Source organism: Stegodyphus dumicola, chromosome 6 (assembly GCF_044657685.1).
Source record: "Stegodyphus dumicola isolate Sdum_Otavi_A_Nest chromosome 6, ASM4465768v1".
NCBI classification, from domain to species: Eukaryota; Metazoa; Arthropoda; class Arachnida; order Araneae; family Eresidae; genus Stegodyphus; species Stegodyphus dumicola.
Genome location: NC_140773.1, coordinates 152,758,486 through 152,776,673, shown reverse-complemented (window position 1 = coordinate 152,776,673; position 18,188 = coordinate 152,758,486). Strand labels below are relative to the sequence as shown.

Sequence of the window (18,188 nt, the reverse complement as noted above, 5' to 3'; positions counted from 1 at the left end):
CAGAATCAAAATACAGCATAGACCTTTAATACACTATTCGTACAGTAAAATTTAAATAAAAAAACGCCTATTACAATCCCAACCGAGACAAAGTTTACATGAAATATAGAATACAATTTTACAAACAGTATAAACTATTAGCAACAGTAAAAAACAGTATTGGCGATATTTTGCTGCACAAATGCACACACATTCCACAATTGATTTTATATTTGTAATATCATTTCAGCGTTAATAAGTGACAGCTAAATGAAAGTACACATTTTGAAAAAAAATAATAAGGGAATTTTTCTCATATGCTATGAAAAAATACGAAGCTGCACTTACTTCACAAAAACACGCTCCTGCGACCGAAATCCGTTGATCTCGAACAGAAAGAATTACTTCTTCTTCGTCTTTTTTCATTTTTTGCTAAACAAAACATCCTAAAGTTATTTCTAGAATGATTTGACAATTTGGTGCAGCACATCTATCCATATTTCTCAAAATCAGGTCGAAACGATCAACAAAGCAATGCTGAACTAATAGCGAGTAGCAATAAAGTCAGAATAATAGAAATACTAAAATACCTGTTTATGGCATTTACTTATGAAATTAGCTGCGTAGCAGCGGGAATGATTGACATCCTTCACTACATTCACCAATTTTATCTGGCTGAGCAGTTTTAATACAATTATAAACAAAGCTTTCGTCTTATCCGTACGCTACACGGCAGCCATGCTGGCTCATCAGTCGTGACGTCACGCTTTCGATCCTTCCTCGGCTTCAATTTTGTGACGTCATGCTTACTCCATCTATTCTAACCTCCTTGGTTGCGCGGCCAAGGAGGTTAGAATAGATGGGAGTAAGCATGACGTCACAAAATTGAAGCCGAGGAAGGATCGAAAGCGTGACGTCACGACTGATGAGCCAGCATGGCTGCCGTGTAGCGTACGGATAAGACGAAAGCTTTGTTTATAATTGTATTAAAACTGCTCAGATAAAATTGGTGAATGTAGTGAAGGATGTCAATCATTCCCGCTGCTACGCAGCTAATTTCATAAGTAAATGCCATAAACAGGTATTTTAGTATTTCTATTATTCTGACTTTATTGCTACTCGCTATTAGTTCAGCATTGCTTTGTTGATCGTTTCGACCTGATTTTGAGAAATATGGATAGATGTGCTGCACCAAATTGTCAAATCATTCTAGAAATAACTTTAGGATGTTTTGTTTAGCAAAAAATGAAAAAAGACGAAGAAGAAGTAATTCTTTCTGTTCGAGATCAACGGATTTCGGTCGCAGGAGCGTGTTTTTGTGAAGTAAGTGCAGCTTCGTATTTTTTCATAGCATATGAGAAAAATTCCCTTATTATTTTTTTTCAAAATGTGTACTTTCATTTAGCTGTCACTTATTAACGCTGAAATGATATTACAAATATAAAATCAATTGTGGAATGTGTGTGCATTTGTGCAGCAAAATATCGCCAATACTGTTTTTTACTGTTGCTAATAGTTTATACTGTTTGTAAAATTGTATTCTATATTTCATGTAAACTTTGTCTCGGTTGGGATTGTAATAGGCGTTTTTTTATTTAAATTTTACTGTACGAATAGTGTATTAAAGGTCTATGCTGTATTTTGATTCTGATGTATTGTCGCCAAATATATTAGTTGGCGCCAGTCTTAAAAATTGGTAAGTATAACATAAATTATAAATTGTTTAGGTTATTCTGTATAGTGACGTAAATATATTCTGTGTCCTTCAAGAAGCTTCATAAACTTAATTATTTATTCTTAATTTTGTCCTATTTTCATATAAAAGTTAAAATTTTTCACAAAATTTCATTCTTAATAGTGTGATTAAATTCGTTTAGTACATGCAACTGTAATTAAATACTAGTGTTTTTGATTTTAATGTTAAACTTCATACATGCTTTTGTTAAATTTGAAGGTGCATTTTGAAGAAAACCAGTTTGAATGTTCTAGGAAAGATGGGTTTAAAAAACTAAAGCCTTGTTTAATGTGCCTAATCCAACACAACTGTTGACCCCACAGCATGTAAAAGGCATTGGGTTTACCAAACTACCATTCAATGATATCCAGTTTTTAAAATGTATGTTTTTTTAAGTTTTATAGTTTTCATAAAAATTGTTTCATATTAAAAATGGACCAATTTGTTTTATAAATAAATCAAAATATTGAAATTCAGGCATTATATGATTTAAGCTTTAATTTCAGTGCTTAAGAATAGATTAAAAATTGAAATTTTTAATAGATAATAATTCATAATACTGTATAAATTTTGCTGTTATATATATATAATTAAATGTGTATTTTATTATAATAATCATATTTAAAATGAGGCATAAAAGCAACCTTAATTTGATATAGTTTTTGATTAAAATTACTGATTTCAAGGCCTATCAGACACAGGTCTCATTTCTTCAGATTTGCCCCTAAAAAAGAGAAACCTGTATTTGATTGCCTTCAAAGGCTACAGAGGTTTGTTCAAAATCAGGATTAAACTAAAATAACTTTTTTGCTTAATTTTAAATTTTACATATATATAGGAATATGCATTAAGTAAGCAAAAGAACAGTATTATTGAAAGTAATAATTTTGAGTAATATAATAATATGGTAATGTATGTTTTAATGTCCTATATGTCTTGTCTAAGTCCTCGCTTTCAGAAGTGGGGCTTCACATTTAAATAATGTAAAGTCCTTCACCTATTATAAATTTCAGATTTTACATAGAAATATCATACAAAGTAAATTTGCAGTACTCAATTACATTATTGTTTCCATCATTATTGGATTAATTTGAAGTTAGTCATTAAGGTTAAGTATTTATAAAATGTTTGTATTTTGTTCACAAAAACTTCCATCATGTAGCAGTTACTTTTATGTTATGGAAGATATCAAGCTCTGCTAAATCAAATTTACTTTTGTGTGACCTTAAATCTTAAGCACCAATCGTAAATTTGTTTTGGCATATTTTTAAGAATTTGAATGAAAAATTTATTGCTACTGTGAAAGAATGATCAACTGATGTTTACCTTACTAATCAATGTCTTACAGTGTTGTAATGATTCGCAGGATTTTTCATAATGTGATGTTGCATATACGTTTTGATCTTATCAAATAAATATAAAGAATGTATTCCTAATCAGATATTTCTTCTTACGTAAGATTATTATCTATCATGATGTGATGCTTAGGATTTGTGTTTAGAAGCCAAAACACTATTTTTTGAGATGCTAAAAAAAGCAATGTATTTTATTTATTTACTTACTGCTTTAAAACAAGTTTTGAATTAAGGCTTTCCCCTTCCTTACAGTATGCACATAAAACTCACTTAAGCTATATTTTTAACATATTAATGAGATATATGTAAATAAAATATGTCTCTTAGGGTAGCTCCTTTAATAGGGGGGAAAACTGAACTAAAATGGTATACCTTAAAAACATTTTATTGAAAACAAAAATACTATCATAACAGTGTCGGCTAAGATTTATTCAGATGGTTTTTTTGCATTTATTCTGGCATTTCCCCATAAATTCATATAAATAAAATTTCAGTTAAAGTAGGTATAGCATTATATCATTCTATACAAAGCTGTTGACTTTATGTATATTCTATATAAAGGTGTTGACTTTAATGGAAAAAATCCAGTTACTGTGTTTTAATAAAATTTGATTATAATGGAATGACTTGCACTGTGTTAGAAAAAAAGAGTGAAAAATAACAATTTTTGTTTTATTTTCACTATAAGTACAAGTATTTTGCATAAGTTTGTTATCAAAAGATGTAGATTTAAAGCTAAATAATACTTTTGTTTTTACTTATGCAAATTAATTAATAAGGATATTAACTAATTATAGAATTATTGGTACTCTTCTGTTATCGGGACCGGATTCAGAAATCTCTATATGGATGTATATTGAATGTATGTATATATGAACCATGCATATGTATGTGTGTATACATACATTTTTGATTTCCATCCCGATAACAGAAGAGTACTGAATTATCATTAAATATTCAGATATGTGTAATAATATATTAACAACATTGTTTCACGAGAAAATAGTAAAATTAAATTAATTTTAATAATTTTCTTGTGCCATTGCTTCAAGGAATGAAATTTGAATGTAACAAATATTCACTATTTCTATAAAGCAAATATAAAATTCTCTACTCATATAAAGCAAATATAAAATTAAAATTTTAAATTTTATGTATGTTTTTTCACTTGTTTAATTCATAAATTTACCAGTTTTTCTATGTACTGTATAAAGTATTTTCTCAATAGCAAATGTATCGGTAAATAGTGTCTAAATTTTGTGTGGAAAGGTATTCTTTTTATTTTTTATTTATTTATTTATGTGTGTATTTATTAATTTTTAAAATTTCCTTTTTAGCTAAATAAAGAACAAAAATAGTATTTTTGATATGGAATTTTTACATAGCTAAATTTATATAAAAATATATTTTTAAAATATAGATTCCCACAGCCATTAGAGCATTGAAATAGTTTTTATAGCATTCTGCTAAAACATCAAAATTTAAAGGTGTATATCTCAAATCAGTATTTAAAATCATAAAGCTTTTAGCTACCTTTTTCTGGATATGCACACAAAATAACATTTTTAACCAAATTGTTGCAATAATAGACATTCGATTCCATGTGAGCAAACTTCAAACTGCATATTAAAAATGATAAACAAGACGTAGATTAAAAATGAAAAACAAGAATTATTATGCAGACAAGCTATTAAATTTTTCAGAAGTTTAAAATGCGAACTTGCTAGATATATTAAAGCATCAGCATGTATTTATCCACTTATCATATAAAATTTGCTTACAATTTTAGAAAAGTAACTTTTGATTCAGAAAAGCTTTAGAAACTTAAAAATTACTGAAGTTTTCTTCATACAAATTTGTAGCCACAGCTTTAATGTTCTCTAAATAATTTAACATGTAATGTAAATAAAAGTAATATGCTTAACTCCATCAGTACTGAAATGGTATAGTTAAGATATTAAGAATTATCATACAAGTACTGTATTGAAAGGCTTATAATTTTTATATAATACATGAAACTACCTTGAATTATAAAAGAAAAGTAGTTACATAAATATGAAAACGTGATTTCAAACCCATTATAACCTCATGGAAATTAAGAATACAGCTGCGGGAAATCTCTTGTCAAAAAGTACATTTTGAGTTGTCTAACATTATGCATGTATGTAAAAGTATAAACTGAAAATTCAGAAGTAAGTTGACAAAAAAGTGTTTGTAACTTATATATGAATTTGAAGTATATGTGAAAATGTTTTAAAAACGCATCATGAATCATATGAGAAATTCGTCATTTTAAAAAACTACGAGAGAGAAGTCACACATCTCTATATGAGTGCGAAAAATCGGAACTTAAGATTCTCTAAAAGGTCCTCTAAAATGTTAAATAATTAAAGTTTTAACTAATACGGCTAAAGAGCCAAAGATTGGCCCCCAACCGAAATTGCAACCCTAAAGGGTCGCAAAAACATGGCTGACGACTCACACATATCAGTCGTGACGTCACGCATCGTGACGTATCATGGCTTCATTTTCATTGCATGGGAACATACTACTATTCTAACCTCCTTGATCGCGGCAGAGAACATGACCGACTTTTAGCGCATGCGCAGAACCTTAAAATTGTTGCTCTACGAGAAAGTCGGCCGAGAAAATCGTTTCGTGTAGACGGGAAAATGTACATATTAGAGCCAAAGACAAGTTTAAATCAAAATTGGAGTGGGGAATTAATGTTCAGGCAAAATATGGCAAAACTGTACGATACATGAAGTGCAGCCGCTACATTCATTCAAATTTTTGTGCAATTATAATCTGTGATCTTTTTTTTTTTTTTTTAATCTTGTTTCGATCTGTAAAATTAAAAATAATTATATAAAAGCAATGAAACATAAGTATAATAAATAATATTTTTTCAAAAATTTTCTTGGCATTCTTAGTCTAATTGTTATCTTTAAGCTATTTGGGCGATATTATTTGTATTATGCGTATGTTATATGGTGTATATTATAGATACAAATGCAAGAGGGTCGGTGAAGAAAACCATTCTTTTAAAAGCGATCAAGGAAAAAAAGGGGGGACGCTGTAGACAAAATTCTTGAAGCTACAATCAGATGTTTGAGTTAAGATCTTTTAGGATAAAAATTCAATTCAAAAATTGGGACTATGGTTCTGAAATTTGCGAAAATTTTTCTTACATCTTTCTCTTGGATTGCTTACGAAAGTATTGTTATTGACAATCATTAACCCTCTGATCTAACACTGCAGGTTACATTATAATATGAGATAACAAAATACAAAATATTATAAATAAAATAATGTTTCTGTAAACATTTTAAATTTCACTAATTTCATTTTTAAATAAGAATCATAAATGATATTTTATATTTGTATTTCAAAATTAACTTAAGTTTTGTTTAAATGATACCATATCATTTTGTTAAAATATTAAAAATTAAAATTATTTTTTTAACCTTATAACGGCCGCAGAGCAAAACGCGATTTTTCGCATGTTGTATTTGAAAATAAGCTATCGTCGTCCTTCGTGTTCCTTGTATTCTTAACGTGGAAGGAGTGGTAATTGCATTCAGCTGCTTATTTCTGATTAAGGATTACAGTTAGTCATGGCTGCTGGATGTTGTGGTGCTAAGAAACAGAAACTTAACAATAATTCCAGTCCTTGCTGCAACGGCAATGGAACTATCATTCATCATCACAATTATCAGCAAAATATATACAAGCATGGTGTAGTTGTTTGTGTAGAGATGTGTTTCTTTTGTTTTGATGTCCTTTATTGTCATTTAAATCAATTTGATCCACCCAAAGCGCCTAATTTTCCGAACGATAGTTAGTAAGTACTTCTATTAATGTGTTTCCCCAGTATGTATTACATTGCGAGTTTTTTTTGTAATGTAATTGTTTTTTTCCTTGTGAGTTTATGATAATTAGTTTCTGTATGATTATAAGGTATTATTCAGTTATCTAATTAATAAAATAATAAATGGTTGCCTACTACATAAATTCATGTATAGTAGTTAATGCCATTGATGTTACATCACTGAAACATCATATTTTTAACATTATTTGTATTTTTGTTAGTTGAACGATACTACAGAAAAGTAAAATTGATCATATGATCTGTATTATTATTTGAAATATAGTGCTTATGTGCACAGGAAACAATTAAGACAACTCTGTATGGCTGCCTAGAATACTAATGTGGAGCTGTGGTTGTGTTCCTGCTGCATTTACCACTAGCTAGCATACGATAATCATAAAACAGTTTGAAGCATAATTTCAAGCAGCTGTAAGTTTTTTCCTTCTCTTTTTATTCTCATTATCAATTATTGTACCTTTGGCTTTCATCTGAAGAGCAAAATAAGATGAGTTTGCTTAGTGGCCATTCTTAATGCAGAGGTTTGACGATTTTTTTTTTAAATTTCGAATTAAAAAAAATATTAATAGCTGATATTTACCCATAATGTGAAAAGATTGTACTTGATATTGGAGATTATTTAAATGCAATAAAATTTGCTGTATAGAATAACTAATATTAGTTTTTGTAAAGTAAATTTATTAATTTTGATTAACCTTTTGAAGACGGGATGGCCATTATACTGGCCATAGAGTCCTCTCTTTGAAAAGACGGGGTTGTCCAATTTAGTGGCCATGTCTTTTTCCCCCATTTTCCAGGCTGAAAAGTGGGGTGAAATGTCAAATTTGACGTCCCTAGGGTTTTAACCACCTATCTCTTTTAAAGGTCTTCCTTTTACGACATAGATGCACCCCTCTGAGATTCCATTAAACTAGACACAAGAATCTTTGTTGTAAATAGGTGATTTCTTAAAGGGAGGAAAGATTCGGTTCAAGATTCCCTTCCTTTGGTAGCTTTTACTGCTACCAAAGCCCCGGCCTCAAAAGGTTAAGGAAAATTATTTTTTTGTATTCTTTTATAAATTTTAAATGTAGCTGCTAAAGTAATATGCATAATAATTAAGCATATATTGTTTCTTAATTTCGATTTTAATACCTGATAGAGTTGAAAAGCAAAAATATTTGTTTATTGTAAAATTAAGGTTGTAACTAGTGAATGCATTTAAAATTGCTAAAATAGATATGAGAAGGTTTTTTTTAAAATGAGATTGTTTATCATTCTTGGTTAAAATAACTGCCTGTATTGAATTTAATTTTAAAATTGGCTTTATATTTTGTTATAAATAACCTTTTAAATTATTTACATTGAAAAAAAATTAATTAAAGTTTATTTACTTAAAGCATAAAACTAAAATAAAATAAGCATTATTTTTTTCCGTGTTTCTTAAATGCTTTGGCAGGGGTTCTCAACCAGGGAAAAAATTGGTCAGTATGATTTTACCTGCTTCCTACTGTGCCTTAAAAAGTTATCTGAATCTAAATAAATGTACATTTATTTTTCGAGTTTTGGAAAGGTTGGGGAATGATTTTCTAACACGGCTGAAAGGGATACATGGGGCAAAAACGGTTGAGAATCACTGTGCTACGAGATAAAAAGGATAATTATTTTAGGAGAAAAGTAGTACTTTTTTTACACATGTAAGTAAATATTAGATTTCACATTATTTTACTCATATTTGTAATGTATTGAAGTGTTTGGTTTAATCCTAGTATCCGGTGCACACAGGATTTGGCGACTTTTATGATGAGCAGTAAAAACGGAACATATACGATGAGTAGTAAACGTGTCATTCAAAGAATATATATAGTTATACATATTATATACTATAAAATGTTGTATGAACTTAAATCCATTTAGTGCGAATACAAGTTATTATTACTTGCGCAATTGCTGCAAAGTTAGTTAATAATAATTTATTTCCTATAGTATATACATAGACGTTCTTTGGGTCATTTTTGGTGTTAGCGATAATTTTCAAAATCGCGCCAAGGCTGCACCGTATACTAGGATTTTACCAAGTGTTTTAAAGTATGTGTTTGAAGGATATATTTAGTTCCCCATATTTAGTTATTAATATTGGGTAACTTCCTTTTTAGAAAGTCTTATGGAGATACCCTGTCTAAAGTTGATAATTCTAAAATGCCTTATACTCGTGAATAAATGAGTGACATGTTTGAATGTTAATTTTTTGAGCATATTAATTGGTTAAAATACTTTGAGCAAATTAATTGGTTAATTTGAATAAATACAGTATCATAAGTATAGTTAGCCTAAATTTTGACTTCAAAAAGCATAGTTCAAAAATATTAATGTAACCTTTCATCTCTAAACTGCATAAAAATTGTAAGCTTGTTAATTAGTTAACAAGATTATGTTGAAAAATCTTGAATATGCTTATCTTAAACTTACACGCTTTGTTGTAACTATTTTCTGTTATGTCCATTTAAACTAGAAATAGAATAAAATGTATATTGCTGATGTAAATTATAATGCAATTAATTTTATATATAAATAAAAATTAATATTCTACAGCTATAGTATTACAGTAGAAACTTATAATGTTGTTACTGTTATCACAATCTAGATATTAGAAAATTTTGAGTAAAATTTACTCGTAGTAATGCTGAAGCTATTAATATAAGCAATTTAATTATCTAGATAAATTAACTGATAAAGAAATTAAAATCTTTTGTGAGATTATTTCTTGTTCAGTTTAAAGCAAGGATTCTCAAACTTTTCAGATTTTGTATCACACAAATATGAAACAAAAATATATGTACCACCATAAAAGCATTTCGCCATTAAAAATCAATGCATCCTAAATGGAGTGTATATAATCAAAGAATAAAACCCTTTAAATTTTTTATTTAATTATATTCATAAATGAAACTTTTACATAACAATAAAATATAAATAAGTGTACCCGAGTGCTGCTACGAATCTTGGAAATTGTATGTAGCTCTTGGTAAAGTCATCATTTCAACATTAAAGCTAGAGTCGTAAAAGTCAAAAACTTAAAAATATATGTGTTTCTGAATAATAAAGAAATGTTAAAAGGGGCACAATTGAATTGATAAAGAAATGTTAAAAGAAGCACAATTTTACATTAATTTTGAACATTTATTTCATTTTTTTTTCTGTAAAAATTGCAACACTAAAAATATTGTAATGTACTACCAGTGGTACATGTATCACAGTTTGAGAACCGGTGGTTTAAAGTATGTATTGTAAAATGTTCCAAGACTGTGTATAAAATGTACTTTCTTAATAATTGAAGAAATATCATTAAAGAGATCTCTGCGGGATTCATAGCTTTTTAAATGGTTGTATCCAAAGATGGAGAAATCTTTAAATCGTAATATTGAAGAGACTTTCCCACCGAGTAGAGTGGGCTGAAGAAAGATATATTTTATGTCATCTGACTATTCAGTATATTTTTTAAATGTTAAGTAACTAATACATAATTATTACTAAAGTTAGCAATATTTTAATAGTTATTTATATTTATCTTGGCAGTGATGATTTTTTTCCCTAATATTCTTATGCAATCTTATTTAAAAATAAGTTTTCAGTAATTTTTTAAAATTTCCTTTGTTTTTAAATTACTATATGTTTTTTTCTCCTTTCTGAATTTGTCCTTTCATTTAAGTGATAAATATTCATTTCGTAACAAGATTCAGATTTGTTCTGAGGTCATGTCACTTACGAGGCAGAGTTCATAATTTTAGTAAACTTAGGCACTTAGTAGTAAAATCTTCATTTAGGTAAATGACCTGGTTTAAGAGGGTAAGGGAATCAAACCAAAAAAGCAGACACGGTTGAGTATTATTTATTTGTTTTTGTATTGGTACCTGTGAGTGAGTAAGTTTCCTGCTTGGGGGTTTCATATATGCCATGTTCGATTATTAAACTTCCAGCACGTGCATATGCGCAAAATTCATGACAAATTCAGTTTTTAATGCTTATTTTTCGCATATCAAAGCTGAGACATCTGAAGGTTTCTATTCCTCCTTTCTATCCTTCCCCACATCATGGAATATGCCAACAGGAAATAATTTGACTTTTTTTTTAACTGGGCTTTTGTGCTACATGGCAGCTTTTTCATAAAAGTTAAAAATTCGGAAAATATTATTTTTCTCAAATATTTTGTAATTTTGTGTTATTATTGCCGTCTATTATTTTAATTTAAATACATTTGGCTCTGTAAATTTTATATTGGTTTTCATGGCAAAAAAATATGTGCAACCAGCTGATTTTGCTTAGATTCTTCAAGAATTATCTGATGAAGAAAAGGAAGACAAGGAAACCTTTGGATGGGAGAACAATAGTGATTTCCATTCCTTATTTTCTTTTATTTTTATTTTTTAGAAATAAATAAAAACATTAAAGTTAGTTTAAAGTGCTTTTTTGTAAGAAGTAAATTTCTTTGCAGAAGTAAGTAATGCTAAACTTACATTTATTTCTACCAACTTGTTTTCCTTTTTTATTGTCTATACTTGTCTTTGATGAATATTAAAATTAGCTTCAATTTTAAAATATTATTAAATAATAAATTAAAAATTTTCTCTAAGGAAATGCATCATTGCATTTCCATGTCACTAACATAAGAACTTAAAAATAATTTACTTATATTTGAAAGTGATATCATTTGTATTTTGTAATAATAAGATTAATATTTTATTTCTTAACAAATTTATTATCAATATTCACATATATATTATTCTGTCATTTTTCGTACCCAACGGTAAAATAACAGATGTCGTAAAAAATACGACGCTTGCGTGCTCATGTAAAATTTACAAGCGCGCCTGCTGGAAGGATAATATGAGGCACTTTTCATTTGGAAAGGATTTCTAAAGAGGCATCCTTTCTAAGGCTTCTGTAAATAAGAGGGGGGGGGAATCAAAATATCAAATGAGCTGCAGCATTTTTAGAAGTTTTATTCATTTAGTTGGATAGTAATTAGTTAATCCATAGCTGTTTGTTTGTAAAAAGAAGTTCTTTATCACACATGTTGATGGAAGAAGGTTCATCTATTTTGTGCTTTTGATTGCAGCATACTTGGAACATTAGCAATTATGTTTTGGCTTTTAAACTAAAATGCTTTGTTTAGAAATGTAACTTTGAAATTGGCTTATTGATTTTCTGTTCTTGGAAAAAGTTGCTTGTTTGCTTTAGTATTCTGTTGCGATATCTGGTTAAGGCAAAAAAACTGTCAGGTGTCACACAGTCGTACTTATGTATAAAATACCAGCTCTCATACAATGACACATTTTTAAAAATCTTTTAAGTTACTAATCCATGCTGCAGAAGATTTTAAATTTATTTTTCAAAAAAAAAAAAAAAAAAAAACAATAATACGTTTCTAGTTAAAACTAAGTGATCGAAGGCAAGTTTTTAATAAATATGTGCAGTTATACAGTTAGTGTAGAAAGAAATGGGACAGTTCTACATTTCCTGTTCTAGTCGCCAAATGGCAGAGTTAAAATTGCATTTTGTATGTCTCAAAAATGCTACTTAAAGTATATATTAGATTTATATGTAGCATTCTTTTAATACTGACATTTTTTATACTAAACAAATGGTTTTCTGAATTGACATGCAGATTTGTTTTTCCTTGGTTCTATTCTATGCCTAAAATTATGCATGAAAACCAGATTCTGTAATAATCATTCAAGCCATTCTGGCATATATTCATGTTTAAAACTTAGTGGCAGGGGGAACATTTGGAGAACTGATTATATTAACTTTGATTTTTTTAAAAATCTTTTCAGCGAGGGACTATATGTTAAAATCTTTTCAAATTTTAAATCTTGGTTTATTAATTCTGTATTTTAAGCTTACTCTATATAGAGATAAAACAGTAAAATTATTTTAAGTTACATATTTTAAAATAATCAAGGTGTTGAAAAAAATTAAGAAGATTTTTCATAAAAAGTTCTTTTAAAATTTCATTTATCAGCAAATAAAGCTGGCTATTTTAAATAGTTTTTAAGTCAATGTTTAAGAATTTGAATTTAGTATACAGTCAAAAATCTGTAATCCGGACGTCCATAATCAGGAATGATCTATAATCCGGACCTCAAAGCTACAAACTTTCTGCGCATGTGTAAACGCATGCTCATAATACCTTTATGCATGCACATAATACGTTTACGCATGCTCATTTAATGTATATCGGACGGTATAAGCTGAGCTAAAATGATCTAATTATCTATTTCAGTTAATGTTGCAGATTGCGTTGTTCCTTAATCTTCTAATTCGATCCGGCTTATTATTTTTTGTAGACTGTTAGAGCAATTTTATAAAAGTAAGCTTGAACTTTCGATTATGTCAAAAAGAATTTCTGATTCTGGAGCTGCCAAAGGATCTATAAAATGAAAGCATGTTTCGATGTTTATCAAACAAAAAGTGGAATTGCTGCAAAAAATGGGAAAAGGCATATCCTTTGTTTCCCTAACCATTCCGAAATATGTTTATCAATTTCACGCTGCACCGGGGGGAGGGGACATCGCGGCATGCAATGAACTGGAAGTTGATCTGTCAACACTATCCTTATCTTCAGAGCAGATGTTTTTATTTTATTCGGCTTATAATTCCTTACTAAATGTAGTATTTCATCTCGATATACTCTGTCTTTGATATGATTTAAATCAAATTCCTCGCCATTATAAATATCACAAATACACATCAAATAGTTTTCTGGTTGCAATTTTCTAATTTCGACTATGCGTAATGTATGCTTTACGCATGCGCACATTGAAAGAAATATTTACTAAAGTAAACTAATAAATATTAAGCTTTTTTTTTTATAAATTTTGATACTCTTTAGATCATAATTGCTCTTTAGGGTTTCATATTTTTAATTTTATAATTTCTGGATGCCGTCTTACCAGATTTAAATTGATGATCTATAATCCGGAATCGCCGAAGTCCCGACGAGTCCGGATTAAAGACTTTTTACTGTATGATTAAGACAGTGTTACTATGAGCAAAATAAATATCAAACCTGAAAAATAAACTTTAAAGAGGTCAAAATGTCTTATTACTTTAGTGATGCTGTCAAACTATAGAAAAAAAACTAGCACATCATTTAAGAAAAAGTATGTTCAAAATAACAGTTGTAAAGGTATATGTTTATTGTCCAAAGTAGTCAAATATACACCCTGAAAAGCCAAAACATGATGACCAATAATGCGTTGTGCTACCTTTGGCATGCAAACAGTTGCAACTCACCTTAGCATAGATACCGCAAATTCTTGGTAGATGACTGGAGACTGATTGTACCAAATGTCTATGCAGCATTCATATAAAGTCGAGGGTAGCTGTGAGCTGCTGTTCCTTATCATCCCAAATGCACTCTATCAGATTAAGATCCAGCGAGTTACGTAACCAGGGTATTAATTGGAGTTCATCCTTATGCTTCTCGAAACACTCCAACACAATTGAGCCTTGTGACATGAGGTGTTGTCCTACTGGAAGATTCCATTTCTGTGTTAGAAAGACATACATCATGTAAGGGTGCAACTGAGCCGCAGTTATGTTCAGATAGTCCACAAGCTTTTATGGTCTGCTCTACCACAACTAAGGGCTCCATTCCATCCATGAGAATGTTTCCCAAAGCATAATAATGTCACCATCAACCTGTGTGTGACCTGCTGTACCGGGGGGGGGATGTTCGCCTGAAAAAAAGGCTGCATACTGTGGCACAACCATATACATGATGAGTGGGCAAATGTGATTCATCTGACCAAGCAACTGTCTTTCACTTATCCATAGTCCAGTCTTGATGCTCCTTGGGCCCCTTGTAGGAGGGGACGCCGCGGCGGGGGCAATGAATTGGAAGTTGATCTGTCAGCACTATCCTTATCTTCAGGGCAGAGATTTTTTTTTTATTTGGCTTATAATTCCTTACTAAATGCAGTATTTCATCTTGATGTACTCCGTTTTTGATATGATTTAAATCAAATTCCTCGCCATTATAATTCGCTTCCGATAGTGAAGAAAGTGACACAGAGGTTATTGAAAACGAAAAAATTTCGATTGACAAATTAGTCGGTATTTTCGACACAGTAATTATAGGACTTCAACAGCGGAACTTTGTAACTGAAGAAGAAATTATGTCTGTTTATAGAATTAAAGTATTATCACATAAAAACGAAGCAACTTAAACAACTTACATTGAAAGAAATGTTTAATAAAGTAAACAAATAAATATTAAGCTTTTTTTTGTAAATTTTGATACCCTTTAGATCATAATTGTTCTTTATTTCATAAATTAAGGTTTCATATTTTTAATTTTATAATCTCTGCATGCCACCTTAACAGATTTAAATTGATGATCTATAATCCGGAAAAATCGATAATCCGGAATGGCCGAAGTCCCAACGAGTCCGGATTAACGACTTTTGACTGTAGTAAATAAAGTGAGGAAGGTACTGCAGGTAAAATATAAATAGTTTGATCTCCATTTTACTAGTACTTGGTCATTACTATATCAGAAAAAGTGCTCCATCATTACAGACCCTCAAAAGAAAAGTTTATCTGTATATAAAATAGGCTTACTGATTAATATGAGTATAGCTTTTAAAAGTTGTAATTTAGAAAAGTTGTGCAATACTGTAGAAAATTAGAAGACTTTATGTGTGTGTTATTATTGAAACTAAAAATTGTTATTTGGAAAAAGGGTATATTAACACTAGATCTTAAGTGTGCAGCAAGACCAAAGCTCTTTTTTTTTTTTCCAAAACTTAACAGTTTCACTTTTAAACCTTGAAATTGAGCTGGAGTTTATTTTTGGGATTAACATACTACCCATTGAACAATAAACAATTTTAACAGCAGTATTTTATTATTATTGTAAACAGTGTTTCCCTGGTATATACTTAGGCTTTGAAAATTAAGATATAGAATATTTGAGTATTAAATCTCAGAATCAGAAAAATCTATTAAGTCATTCATCTGTTATTTAGTATTTTTAATCTGTATTCTCTTTGCAGCAAAGAAGTATTATGGAGTTAATATAGTCTTCTCTTTTCAGAATTTTATATTTAAGTGAAATACTGATTTTGATAAGTGTGTGCAAAACAATCTTAAAAAAACTCTCTTTCAATAAGATGGTTTATTGAATTCCAAAATAGCTGTAGCCCTTTTATTCATACTTATTTTCTGCCCCCGATTTTATCTATCTCTTCCTCTTCCTTTTTTCTTTTTTAATTTTGGGCGGATTGTGCAGAATCTCCCAAAATTAAAAAAATATCTTCTGGTTTGTCTAATGCTGAATAATTAGACATATCTTTTGCATAATTTTAAATTTAACTCTGTTTGAAAGTAAAAAATTCTAAATTGGAAAATTGTTGCCTATTATCTCAAGCAGTGTATTGTAGACTATTGCAGTATTGTACCATATCATTATGTAACTACCTTCTTGACTTACTTGAAGTGTCGAGAAATTAAAAAAGAATTTTCAAAATTGGAAGTACATATCTTGCATTGGGATGCATTTATGCTTCCCTAATGTATTTTGATAAAACCTTATTCTTCCACTTCTGAGATAATTTGCAAATTTGGACATAAGATTAATTTTTTGAAAAAATAAAAATGCATATTTTTAATTTGCAGTCCTTTATTTGTAACGTGGAAGATAGGGAAAGACAGAAGACTACGAGGTTGTATTGGAACCTTTAATTCCATGAACTTACATGCTGGGCTCAGAGAGTATGCTGTAACAAGGTATAATTTCGTCTTTTACAACATGTGAAATGACTTACTAAAATATTTTAATTAAGATAATTTTGTGATTGGTAAGTTTTTTTAAATTTGGGTTTGCTTTTTTATACTTTTTCTCCTCAAGTAAATAAGTTTAGAATTAAGTTTTAGTGTTAAATTTTGTCAAACACATATTCTGACCATTTTTGAATTTGAACAATTCATTTTTGGGCAATGTACTCTGCACAGGTTCACTTTTTCATTCTTACAAATAAAAATTAAGAAGAGCAGAGTAGAACAAACTATAAGAATAATAAAATTTATATTAAATAATGATGTTGCAATTTATTTAATTATTATTATTTTTTGTTTTGTTTTGTTTTAAAATTTGATCAAATAGATCTTTAATTCATATTCCCTAATTACAAAACTGTAGGTAACTGTATGATCATTTTGACTTAATCTTTTATTCATATTGCAAAAATTAACTTTCACAAAGCTAAAATTTTGATTTCTTTTGCTCATCTTTTTTTCCTTTAAATTTTGCTGAACAATTTGACAATTGCTGTGTAATTAAAATTTAATTTTGTATTTAATTAATAAAATTAAATATCTTTTGTAATTTTTAATATTAAGGTTATTTCTGATTTGAGATGAATGTAATGTTTATTTTTTATTTCCCTGTTAGTGCATTTAAAGACAGCAGGTTCAGTCCAATCACCAGGGATGAATTTGGGAAACTTCATGTTTCTGTGTCCATATTAAGGCACTTTGAGGATGGTGAAGATTTCATGGATTGGGAGGTACTTTGTTATGTATAAAAATTATTAGCATAACATATTCATTTAAAAGGTAAACATAGAAAAAATAATTTAAAGTTAATTTTGTGTTCATTTAGTTTTTAATTTAGATTTATCCTTTTCTAAGAATCTGCATGAGTGGTATATTAAAAGAAACACTTTTATTTGTCACCTTGCTTGGACAGTTTTAAATAAAATTTATTGCAGTATTTGTTATGTACAGTGTGTGTATAGTATTATTATGAAATGTGGTACAAAAGATTTGCTTGTTTCATTTTCTGTAGTGTTTAGAGACCTGAGGTATGTAGAACTCATGTAAACATGTGATATAATTTATAATATAATATATAAAAGATAATATAATTATAATATAATTTATAAAAGAAAATTCCCACTCCTAGAATTTTTTTTAAAATTTGAACTGCAGTTGTAAATTTTAAAGGTTTTATTAATTTTAATTGCTGAATGGTTTTGAAAGAATATTTCATTGCAGATTGGAATACATGGTATTCGTATTGAGTTTACTACAGAGAAAGGTTCAAAGAGAACTGCAACTTATCTTCCAGAAGTTGCTCCAGAACAAGGTATTTTAATTATTGCCTAATTGCTGTGTAATGCTGTTGCTCTTTGATACTAAATTTTACTAAATTTAAAATCTTTTTATCTTTTAGAAATAACTTTAA

At 29.1% G+C, this 18,188-nt stretch overlaps 1 protein-coding gene across 2 annotated transcripts in view; it reads left to right on the top strand.

Moving 5' to 3' along the window:
- The first annotated feature begins 6,559 nt into the window (after nucleotides 1–6,559).
- Nucleotides 6,560–18,188, top strand: part of LOC118204131 (nuclear protein AMMECR1-like) — a 36,366-nt gene continuing 24,737 nt past the window's right edge. The window contains exons 1-4 of one of the 2 annotated variants that reach the window (XM_035376451.2): nucleotides 6,560–6,913; nucleotides 16,619–16,729; nucleotides 17,394–17,508; nucleotides 17,999–18,089. In XM_035376451.2, the coding sequence (XP_035232342.1) occupies nucleotides 6,687–6,913; nucleotides 16,619–16,729; nucleotides 17,394–17,508; nucleotides 17,999–18,089 (544 nt within the window). In that variant the 5' untranslated portion in view covers nucleotides 6,560–6,686. The remainder of the gene's footprint in view (nucleotides 6,914–16,618; nucleotides 16,730–17,393; nucleotides 17,509–17,998; nucleotides 18,090–18,188) is intronic. The other variant, XM_035376452.2, reaches the window with a different exon arrangement.